Source organism: Cryptomeria japonica, chromosome 5 (genome assembly GCF_030272615.1).
Source record: "Cryptomeria japonica chromosome 5, Sugi_1.0, whole genome shotgun sequence".
In the NCBI taxonomy this organism is placed as follows: Eukaryota; Viridiplantae; Streptophyta; class Pinopsida; order Cupressales; family Cupressaceae; genus Cryptomeria; species Cryptomeria japonica.
Window position 1 is genome coordinate 78,453,208 of NC_081409.1, and position 12,984 is coordinate 78,466,191.

Below are 12,984 nucleotides of genomic sequence, written 5' to 3' on the forward strand. Positions count from 1 at the left end.
CGCTGCCAAGAATGCGCCGAAGTTGTAGACATCAGTATTTTATCCAGAGTCTGAGGAAAAGTGTGAATATGAGCTGTGTGAAGGAGACCAACGATGTAACAAGGAAAATGAATACATTCAAAACCGTGCAAAGATATTTTATTTAGTTTACCGTATTCAACAAAGCTAATTATTACGCCGAGAGCCGTGTACCAAAAATTCTCTTTTAGCCCGAGGATAAGTTCTAGAACTTCATAGAAAAAACGCAGTTTTAGTTGCCTAGTCATCCCAATTATTTTACCCAGTCATCGCCGCCCGATATGGATGGCCAGAGTCGTCCGAAAAACTATTGGCGAAGTGGTGGATGGGAAAAGGGAGCACCACGGTAGCTCCACCAATAAATAGACATTTGTTGACCTTGCTCATCCTTTCTACAATCTCTACATTTTGTTCTCTTTTCTGTAGGTTTCAATTCTGGGATTTCATGTTATGGCTCGCTTTCCTGCTTAACGATTCTAATACTTTGAGATAAAATTTATGGTTTGGATTTTGGAAATCATAAGGTGGGTCAAATTTCCTGTGATTCTAATACTTTGAGAAAAAATTTATGGTTTGGATTTTGGAGATCATGTTGTGGGTCAAATTTCCTGTTTTAGGATTCTAATAGTCTGAGATGAAATTTATGGTTTGGATTTTGGAGACATATTTCATGTCAAATTTCTGTTTTATGATGTTTTTCTAATTTGAAGATGTAATATGGTATATTTGAGTTGGTTTTGTAGTGGAAATTTTTATCTTTGAACACATCATCAGTTCAAATTCTGAAGGGGTAAAGTATTCTTTGTATTTCAATTAGGTATATCTTGTAAGGAGTACAAGGTGGTCTCATATTGATATAAGTCATATGTAGATATGAGTGTCTATTCCTGTGTTTTAAAGTGGATTTGATTTTATGAAGTTAACTATCAATGGAATGTTTGCATAGGGATTTTTTGGATGATCATTTTGGATTTTTAGAAATAGATTGATTTTATAGTTAATGTCTTCTCCAAGGAGTACAAGGTTGTCTCATTGAGTGTTTTAAAGTGGGTTTGATTTTATGGATTTAATTATCAATTGGATGTTTGCATAGAGATTTTGTGAATGATTATTTTGGATTTTTACAAATAGGTTGTTTTTTATAATCATTTTTTTTTTCTTTCAAAAATTAAATCTGATTATGATCATCTAAACTCTATGAATTAGGTAACTTTCAAATATTAACGATAAAAAAAAACTAATTAATTGACTATCACCTTATTAAAAAAAAATACATTACATCTAAAATAATAAAAATATTTTATTTTCAATCTTTCTCCTATCTATTCAAAAAAATAGAATGAAAAATTGATTTTATTATAATTTCAACTTATACATCTAAACTAAACAAAAACTATAAATAAAAAACAAAATTAATTTATAATGAATTAATACTTTTATTTGTCTTTTATATATACAGTAGAGTATACTATAAACATTTATTCAGAGTGTATTGTACATAGTCTAGCACAATCACTATAATATTTAATCTTGCACCCTAGAAATGCTCTCCTTTCAACTCACTCATTTGGGCAGGGTGGACATCTCAATCAGTGCATTTAATGGCTCCTCCGATGTACTCTCAATTGCAGATGGAAATGTGTAGCTCCTGAATTTGTATGACGTTTGTGAGTCTTCTTGACAAATGCTTGTCTGCTCAAATATTGCACCGTCCCAATTTATACTGTTAGGGACTTTTCTCTTTCTTGCGCCGCCTCTTACCCACAAAAGTTCCTCCACGACCTCTTTCATCGACGGTCTTTTCCTCCTTTCCAAATAAAGGCATTCTCTTGCTAATCTTGCAATATCTTCCATCTGTTGCAAGGTTTCCTCCTCCAATACTTTGCTATCTAGGATTTCCCTGAGGCGGTTGTGGTTGATTCTGTTAAGAAAAAGGGTAGATAAGCTCCACTCTTCACTGATCCTTTCTGCACTCAGTGGTTTCAGACCTGTTATAAGCTCAACCAGGACAACACCAAAACTGTACACATCACTTTTGTCGGTGAGTTGATACGTTTGGAAGTACTCAGGATCTAAGTAACCCCTTGTGCCCATTATATTAGTGGTGAGATGTGTGTTATTGGAAGCAGAGATGAGACGAGAAATCCCGAAGTCTGCAACTTTGGGAGAAAATGTCTCATTCAAAAGAATATTAGATGATTTTACATCCCGGTGGAAAATGGGTTGAGATGCTCCAGAATGTAGATATGCCAAAGCCTCCGCCGTCTCGATTGCAATGTGCAGACGTGAAGCCCAAGGCAAACACTCTTCCTTGGACTGTAAATGTTCAAACAATGTTCCATTCGGAACGAATTCAGATACCAACATTGGGAATTTAGTTTGGATACAACAACCTAACAATTTCACTATGTTCCTATGATTGATTTGAGAGAGAATTGCGACTTCATTAAGAAAGTCATGGCCATCCTCTAGACTGAAAGCTTGCTTGGACTTTTTAATGGCCACAAGAGTACCATCCAATAGAATGCCTTTGAATACAGTTCCAAAGCCACCACTACCCAAAACCATTTCACTTGAATAATAATTAGAAGCTCTTGCCAATTCTTTGGCAGAAAACATTCTCAGGCTTTCTCTCCCAACTCTAGAAGTTATGTATTGCTGCAGCTGTTGAAAATACTTGGCCTCCACAAGTTTCAAGTGGCGTTTCTTTAGCCACCAAATCAAAAGAGACGCTGCTAAAGAGACAACCACAAACGAAGAGACGGATCCTGTGTATTTTACCATACCAGACATTGAAATAAAATTATAGTTATATTATTCCTGTTTTCGTTTAAATATTTAAGGCAAACAATGAAAATAACACAAAAACATGGAGTACAATTAATCTTTTTTTACCTGCGATTGCAGGAAAGGCACCATGATTTGAGCTTTCCGAGTCGCATCTCAACCTGTCTTGGAAGCCATCTCCAGTGTAACCCTTTGCACATGAACAGTTGTACGAGCCTTCCAAATTATGGCATACACCACCCTTTGATGGTTCCACGCACGCATTCAAGCTTTTATTACTGCATTCGTCAATGTCTGTATAACATCAAAGAATATATAAATCTGAGATTCCTGACTTCATTTTTACTTTTGCTTTAAATTAAAAACAAAATTACCTAAACAGAGTCAAATAATCTTAAAAAGCAGAAACAATAATACTAATAATGGTTATAATCAAGAAGAGTGATGAGATCATACCTGTGCAATGTGTGCCATTCACGTAACCATTTCCTTCATATCCAAGGGGACATTTGCATACATGCCCTGTTCTTGTAGGGGAGTCGATGCATTCTGCGTTGGAGGAGCAAGAATATTCGGTAGTTGCTCTATCCGCAGAGCAATTCTTTTGCCCGATTCCCCAGTTAAGGCGGAGACCAAAATAAGCCTTCTCACCATCATCCCAAAAGAGGTTTGTTTTATTGTCTACTATGGTGAATGTTGAAGGGTCCAATATGGTGGAGAAGCCACACTTCCTATCTTTCTTCTTCGTAGTAGAATTGAACAAGCGATACGCACCTCCACCCGTGATATTTAACCACACATAATTATTTTGAAGGGTAACTTCACAACACCCATAGCGGCAATATGGCGAATTACTTAGAGAGGCAGCGGAACAGGAAGATATACAGCTCGCCCCTCCCCAATCAGAGCCATATGTACCGAACGATTTGCAGCCAATAACCACGAACTTATTGGACATGGAAATAGTGAATGGCCCACCAAGAGGTAGCTGAAATAAGCTTGACGCACTGATGCTTGTGTTACAAGAATAGGCTCTGATAGAAGAAGCATTTATTACGAGATGACCCTTGTAATCGATCTCCATAATCTTGTAACCATGAGCTGAAAGATGATTCCGACCAAAATTTCCTACATATGCTGTAAATAATGGAGCCATCTCTCCAGTATCTTCATCCTCCTTGCATGTGATATTAAAACCAGGGTATCCACAATCAGAATTGTTAATCCAAAAAGGATAACTCACATTGAAATCACCACACTTCTCGGGAAAACATTTTGCAGAAGAATTAAACCTCGACAAACTGACACAAATTACAAAGCAAAGCACAATTCCACAATGCATTTGGGTTTGCATCAACATTTTCTTCTGGAGCAAAACTGGTTACTCAATCATCAAAACAACAACAAAAGATGTTAACAAATGTGAAGCCCAGAGGACGTAAATAACAGACTGTATCGTTGATTCAGCAATAGCACAAGACTTTGCTATAAAAGAACCTCTCAAGGCGGACAAGTCTTCAAGATGATTTTTATTTAGTAAAATCAAATCTCTGTTGTTTTCATAGAAAAATACCGCAAATTAGTCCAAATTAATGATAAGAAATTATTTTATCCACAGCCTGAGGAAGCGTATTAATATGAGCTGTATAAAAGAGGCGTACGACGTAACAATGAAAATGCACAGCTTCAAACACGTGCAGATATACGGCTCTCAGACGGCACCATTCGAAGTAGTTTCCCATGTTGAACAAAGGTAATTACGCCTAGTGGCCTATCTATCCTTTTGAAGCTTGAGGATAAGTACTGGAACTTCAACGAAAAAACGCAGCCTCGTTGTTTATTCTGACCAATTATTCTGATAAACAGCTGGCGAAGTGGCAGAGGGGAAAAGAGAGTAGTGCAACAACCCTTGTTTCGCAGAGTTGACTGCCATTCTACGACCCCCTGCGACGTGGCGCTCCACCTACAGGACCAGCAAATGGGCATTCTTTGACCTGGCTCACCCTTTTAACATCTATAGATTGTGTCCTTAATTCTACAGGCATCCGTTCTGCGGTTTCATGTTGGGGCTCGCTTTCCTGCTTTAGGATTCTAACGCTTTGAGATGAAATTTAGGGTTTGGATTATGGAGATTATGTTGTCAATCAAATTTAGGTTTTGGGATAATTTTAGGATTTGAAGAAGCAATATGATACATTTGAATTGGTCTAGTGGTGGAAAAATTATCTTCTTGAAAGAGAGGTATAAAGTTCAATAGCTTGAGAGGTATATACATCTTGTTTGTGGAATAATTAGGTGTCTCTTACAAAGAATATAGGATAGTCTTATATTGCTATAAATCATATGTAGACTCAAAAATAGATTGCAAATAGATTACCTGATATCATGGATTATAAAAGGATTCATTTCTATTATCAATTGGATGTTTGGATAGGGATTTTGTGGATGGTAATTTTCGGATTTTCCAAATAGTTTATTTTCGTAACATTTTATCAATGCCGGTGGTTGATCTTTTTATTAGTCAAGATGTCTACTTTAGATTTTTTGTTACACTTCATAAGGCAACTTATTTTTGCTAGGCATTCTAGAATTTAGACTCAAAACCATGAAAATTCTTTAAAATAGATAATTTTGTTCAATAATGGAATGAGCTCTTAGAGAGGCTTGCCTAGATTATATTGTGGTTTTCTATTTAGTTATATTGACATTTTAAGATGAAAATTTATTTAGTGTTTGCATAGTTTGAGTTCTCTTTTTCAAATGCCAAAAATATTGCACATAGACAATAATTTTCCATATTGGAAAAGGCTCTATAATTTAATGGAGGATCTTGTTTTGGATGCCCACTTTAATTTTTTTTAAATTGAAGATGAAATTGTGTTGAATGTATTTATACATTCGGAATGTAAAATTATTCATAAAGAACTATATTATAGGAACACAATATAGACCATCTAATTATTTGAAATAATTAATTTTAATCTTAAATATTATTTTTAGTTTTAATTTTATCTGAATAACAATATAATTTTTATTTTCAATTTTAATTCATTTATACATGTCGAGGTTCATGTTATCATCAAATTCAATCCTTTGAAGTATCTTTTCTCTAAGACAGATCTTTTAGGACGTCTAACGAAGTGGGTTATGATGTTAACCGAGTTTGATCTCAAATTTGTTTCTCAAAAAACAATTAAAGGAAAGCATTGACTGATCAGTTAACTAATGCTCCTTCAGCTCTTATGCTACCTAATCAATAATCCTTTCTTGATGAGTTTGTCCTTCCTATTGAGACTGACGAAAGTTGGGAGTTGTACATTGATGGCTCTAGGTGTCATACAAGCTTGGGGGCAGGTGTTGTTATATTTCCTCCTAATAAGAAACTTATTCCCTTATTTTATTGTCTTAATTTCTTATGTACTAATAAAATTGCCAAGTATTAAGCCCTTATAGTGGGTGTTAGAGTGGCTTTAGCCTTGAATGTTAAGCACATACATATCTATGGTGACTCTCAATTAATCATTAAAAAAGTTACAAGAGTTTATCAGGCTAAACGAGATAAATTATCACAATATCAAAATTTGGCCTTATCCTTGTTACAAAAATTTGATTCCTATGTCATGGAGCTTATCCCTTGGAAGGATAATCGACATGTTGATGCATTGGCATGTGTTGCTTCCCTTGTATCATTGGAGGATCTAGCATTAGATCTTAATTTTTTTATTCATAACCTTTCTTCTCCGACTATTGCTGATAATCCTAATGATGTGGCTTATTGCTATACCATAGATTCTGATGAATGTTACTTGCATATCTTAACATCTTTGACAGACGGTTCATTTCCAGAGTTTACAAGTAAAAATGCTAGAGCTAGAATCCGCAACTTAGCTGCAAGATACATTATCCTTTCTAAGATCTTTTATAGGAGAGGTTATAATGGGTTGGTTCTTCGCTATCTCAACAAAATAGAGATCCCGATTGCTCTTGAGGAAGCACACTCAGGTACTTGTGGGGGGCATTTTGGGGGCAAAACCTTAGTTCAACGACTACTTTGAATGGGATATTATTTGCAGACCATAGAGAAAGACTCCTTTGTATTTGTTAAAAAGTGCCATCAGTGTCAACAACACAACAATTTGACTCATGCTCCTACATAAGAACTTAAGTCTCAAGTGGCCTCTTGGCCCTTTTCAATGTGGGGCTTGGATCTTATTGAAAAAAATTGTCCTCCCTCATCTCAATGACATACTTTCATTATAACTGCTACAGATTACTTTACGAAGTGAGTAGAAGTGGTTCCACTTCGATCCACTACTACTGAAGTAATTTGTCAATTCATCTTAGATAATATTATTGCTCGATTTGGAATTCCTTCCACTTTGGTTTCTGACAATCACACTTCATTTGAGAACAAATATATGAAGAAATTTCTCAAAAAATACCATATTAAACATCGATTTTCTACACCCTATTACCCTCAATCTAATGGCCAAGTTAAGTCGTCTAATAAAATTCTTCAAAAAATTCTTGGTAAGATTGTAAACAAACATGGTAAGGACTGGCACACCCTATTGACTTATGCTCTTTGGGCTTATCAAACAAGTGTGTGCATAGCTACGAGTACTCTGGGTACCCCTACAATCTTGTTTATGGTATTGATGCTATTATGCCTTTAGAGTTAGAGATTCCCTCACCAAGAATTTCTCTTAAGGGTATTACGACGATGATTTTTATCTATAACAATGCCTTCAACAACTTGAAATGCTTGATGAATGACATATAAATGCTCTTGAGCATATTCAAGCATATCATAAATCCTTGTAGCAAAGTTATAATGATAAGGTCATTTAGAATTCCTTCTTAGTAGGTGACCTTGTGCTCTATGAGAATTAGCGTAACATGAATGCTTCACCTAAAGAAAGAGGAAAATTTAGGTTGAATTGGCTTCGACCATTTATCATCACTGAGGTCTACGGGTTAGGTGCTTACAAAATAGTAGATGTGGAAGGTACACCTCTTAAGGAGCCCGTAAATGCTATGCATCTTCGTAGATACTATACCTAATCTTCTTCTTTCTCTTCTTTTCCTTTCTTTTCTTCTTCAAAATTGTATGATATGATAGCATGTCTTTATTAAATAATGTAGTATTAAAAGTATTAACATTTGATCTATATTGCTTCATTCTTAACAAACATACTTTAAATTCTTGGTTATCTCGAATTCATTATGTAAATTTTTAGGAATTACATTTTATGTGCTAGTATATCATGCAATTTTATTTATGTATTTTGGAGTTAGGATGCATCATGTTGTGTTTAATTATACTCTTAATTAGATCACATTAGTTACATTGTCCTTAACTTTAAACACATTTACTATACACTATCTATGGCTAGTGACTACCCGAGCCCTAGGGTCCTTGTCATGGTGGTCCCATGAGTGTATAATGGGATGAAGACCATGAGTGACTCCTAGAAGAATTCTTCTAGTCTTGATCCATGACTATACCTCAATACATGGCTGACTCTCCCTGGGACTCTGCTAGCTCGCATTGTAGTTGATCCCCCTCTTCTCACCTGATCTCTAGCTCTATTTGAACTAAGTCAAATAGATCCTCATGTCATCTAGCACTCCTCTGAGGTCTATGCATGATATGAAAAGAACTAGGTATGCGTGAACTAGTGACGATGTTTGATAGGGTTTTATGGATAAGGGACTGCCACTTCTATACTCTGACTGTAGAAGAGGGAATGAAGTCAAATCACATGTTCATCATAATAAAAAATTATAAACAAATTGAATTAAATAAAAATCCTATACTTGGATCTCCTACCCGCCAATGTAGATCGTGTGTCATGGCCATCTCTAATATAGAGTCGTTGCCCTCTCCATACTCATACTGTCTCTGCACTTCAGTGAATGGTCATGTAGGAGATGATCAATGTAAGGTCAAAGTCAGTCTTCTGAGATCGGCTTCCTCTCCTCTATAAAACACTACTGGTGGATCTAGGGATATGGTTTCATCTACGGAGTGATGGGGAATCTCCTCCTCCTCTCTCTCCTCTTTCCTCTCTCTCTCCTCCTCCTCCTCTTCCCTCTCCTCTAGGTCATCCTCATCATCATTCCTAGCCTAACCTTCCTCCCCACCAATATCTCCATCTTCTCCTCCCTCCTCATCATTATCTCTATCCTACTGTTCACCCTTCTCCTCTCTCTCTCATCCTCATGATTTAATGTATCTCCATAACTCAGGTCCTCAGATGTCTCATGATCCTCCCTAGCTGGTCGCCTCCATGGTCCAGCATTCCCCCTAGGATAGTCTAAAGGAAAAACGGCTCTGGGGTAAGTCCTGTCACACCATGTGATGTAACTATGATGAGATCCCACATAATCATTAAAGTGGACCATGACATCTCGATCGAACCATCTGACTGTATCAGCTTAATCTCATCACTACAAGGCCTAGGAACGGCTTTTTTCCTTGCCATCACTCGAGAGTGGCAAATAAAAATAGGAACACATTTCTCTAGCCCAAACTATTGCCTAATACGGTCGAAATAGAATGGGAATACGATGTGGTTATAGCACACCTTGAGGAGGCGGTTCATCTGTATAAGCCAAAGTTTATTACGTTGGCCTGGCCATGTTGTCATGCGTCGGTATGGTCTCCATTTGATGACATTTTATCTCATTCTATCGATCACAATCCTCCAATGCAATAGATCACCATTCTACCATGGTTTGGTGAGGGGTATGCTTATGTTATAGGAGAACACTATCTGCCACTCCTCCATTGCTCAGATGGTATAAGTGAGACCCCCATGTATGTGACTTCCTCATCTATCTGGGCATATGGCTATCCCCACTATGCCTATCATGTGTAGCATCATGAGTAGATGTCGCTAGTAGGATGTAGTAACCACTAAATCGTGATCCATCCTCTAGTCTTATTGGGCATGACCTACACAATGCAGTACCTACACTCTATCCTAAAATAAGATGAGGTTTGACCTGCCTGATATCTCATTGTATGTCCTCCAATGAGAAGCCTTAGTATGTGGTAAACATCCACAAGTGTCACCGTTGTCTCCTCCATTGGTAGGACAAATGTGAAGGTTTCTATATCCCATCTCTCCATGAGTGCCATAAGCATCGCTGGATGGAACTTCATGGATGGCATGTTATAGATATCCAATAACCCTACTGTCTTAAGAAACTCTCTATAATCTTGAGACAATCAGGGAATCTATCTGTGTAGATTCTGATATGTATGACCGACAGTGTGCACTTGCATATAAGGTAGTCTCTATAAAAATAAACCAATCAACAATCAATATCATTATCTCATTTAACTTAGCATCAGAAAGCCTGATCCTATGCTAACCCTTGGTCACCTTAGTCACAGACCAGGATGCCATGGAAGGATGAGGGTGCCCTAGTGGGACCATGGTGCCCAGTTGGGGCCATGGCACCTCCTGGGGGCACATATGCAATCAGACTTTTCCCTCATACCAAAAAGTCAAAGTCAACTCAACAGATAGTTAATAGAAAGGAAAAAGTTAGGTCAGTACACTCACCTCATCAGGCGGCTAATCGGAGAGGATAGACTAGCATAGGATCTCCATTCGGGAAGCCATCTCAGGTTGTCTTCAAGGCATCGTGAGTCCTATGTGGGATCCTCTACTGCAAATAAGACAAAAAGTGAGAAAATGACAAATGAAAGTTTCATTTTTACTATTTATGAGGTATGCACTTTTGTCTTTCCCGAAACCCTAATTTCTACTTCTTGCTTAATCTCTCATATCTTGAGTTAGAGAACTTCGATTTTTACACCATTGGTGGTGTTGGAATTGTGATTCAGTTCTCTTCCTTACCAAATGTTCCATGATACACTTCAATTATGTATCAAGCTTCATTATGAGAATTTATCATCACCTCTTTTGAATAATTCACTGTGATAAACATGAGACCCTATTTCACCTCACTACTTACCAAGTTGAAATAGGGGGCATATAGCTATCTGCAAATTTCATCACTTCCCTAGTAAGCATTAGGTTATTTTGTGATTTTATCTAACATGTGATTTTGTATGGTGCGATTCCTAACAGTGTACTGCAGATTTCACTGGGGGCTTCATCTGACAGCTTATTGATATATCATTTTTCATGAAATGTTTACTTTTCTATACTTTATCTTGTATATGCACATAGTGCCATATGACTGCTAAAGTGGGGGCTAAATGTAGCATCGTAAATTTTACACCCTTAACTAGGTGGTACAATTCCATGCTTAGGTTAGCACCCACCTTAGTGTGTTGGCATCTTACGTTTCAATTCCCCCTTAAGTATTTAATTAATTAATTTAATTTAATTTAAGGCCTTCTTTCATCTCTCTACACATCATAAAATTGGACCCTTTATCCTAAGTGTGCACCTTTTTATTTCATTTCTCCAATTAATCATTTCATCAAATACCCTAATTATGTCTTGTTTCAAACCTTCAAGGCCTAATTTCACATATTAAAATATCATAAATTTCCACAAACTCCTGGAATTTTCTATAAAATCACAATATCTTGCTTCCCCAAAAATTTGGTGAAAAGTTGGTCAGACCGTGTGTTCGGACCATGTTGGTATCAACATGGTAGCAAATTTTTCTCCCTGAATTTTGAGATAATGTTTTGGTGGTATTTTAATATTCAAATCCAATAGATTGGGAAAAAATATCATCTCTAAATCGGCCTATGACTCAAAACAAAGTTAGGGTCTTCTACATAAACCCTTTATTTCCTCATTTGAAGATCTAAGATCTAACAATTGAAGGAGCTTCTGATGCAGTGAAAGTACATGTTTTATGAAGTATACAATAGCAAATAAAGCATCCATCAAGTCAACATTAAGAATTTTCAACATCCCTTAAGAGATTTGAAGATATTGAAAAATAATAGGAGGTCACCGACTAATGATTGCCCTGTACCTCTCCCTTAGGGTTTGGTATGGTTTCATGTTATTTTTATGTCTTTGTATGAGCTTCATAATACTCATTTTCAGATTTACATTCATTCTTTAGATCCATTGAAGCATTCTCATTTGAAGCATTTACATTTACATTCACACTCATTTAGGGTTTTCTCTCCAAAATGTAGGGTAGAACTCTAGATTTACTTTATTATTCATTTAGGATCTTGCATAGGCACAAGATTATTGCACACATTTTTATTATATTATCGGCTATTTGTGGATGTGGAAATCACCAAAACAAGGGGTTTAACTAAGGGAAAAAACTATATAGCCACCTAGACACCCTTTTTCAAGTTGCAAGTGCATGTACAAGAATCCAACGGACACACAAATTTCAGGATCGATAGAAGACACAGCGACAGTCTCAGAGCCAAAATCTGATCTCAGATCTTAGAGTTAGGGGCGTGACAACTTGGGATAGGACCAGGGCATGACACCCTAGTCCCTAAGGTTTTGCAATTTCAAGTGCCAGATCTACATATCAGATCCTCGGGACCTCCGATTCAAAAGATTGGTTTTTTGTCAACAGAGGGACATGGGCACCCAACGCATTAGGATCTGCCAATTTTGCATCAGTTTCAGCAACAGGTGCACCTCTGAATTCATTTTCCAACTCTGCTTTCTATCTCTTAGTTTCATTTTGTGCAAAATCTGCATTTTCAGTTTAGTGTGTTTGTTTCTCATCTCCTAGTTTAGTTGATTGTTGCATTTCATTTTGCATATCATTTTGCATATCTACTCCTCATTTACAACAAAGGAATAGAAACACTAAGAGATATTAATTGACTCTCTCCTCCCTACAAGAACTAGTCAAAGTGAGATATCTCCCTAGGCTCTTTCATATTCCACTGTGTGTACATAAGAGTGGGATTAGGTTCTAGCTACTTGGTTCCATTTTTATACATCACACAAACTATTAAAAATACAATGTGGTTTCTTGACTATTTCTTCAGAGGATAAAGTTTTTCTATGTACATGGCTCAACTCAATTCAAGTGCATTTTGAAAAGCTAGCAAGCGATTTTCCCTTATTTCACTTCTATGATTATTTTGTTAGGAGCAAATTCCCTATTTCATCTATTTAGTGGAATGGTATAATACAAATTGATGACCACTCTAATGTAGTTTAAAAGAAATATTGTGGAAAGGCCTTGTTGAAA

At 36.6% G+C, this 12,984-nt stretch overlaps 1 protein-coding gene across 1 annotated transcript; it reads right to left on the minus strand.

Annotated features, from left to right (window-relative positions):
* Positions 1–1,581: 1,581 nt before the first annotated feature.
* On the minus strand, positions 1,582–3,961 carry LOC131032794 (wall-associated receptor kinase 3-like). Its single transcript, XM_057963845.2, has 3 exons — positions 3,262–3,961; positions 2,914–3,099; positions 1,582–2,786 (listed from the first exon to the last, which is right to left on the minus strand). The coding sequence occupies exons 1-3, from the start codon at positions 3,959–3,961 to the stop codon at positions 1,582–1,584; spliced, it is 2,091 nt and encodes a 696-aa protein (XP_057819828.2).
* Positions 3,962–12,984: the final 9,023 nt, after the last annotated feature.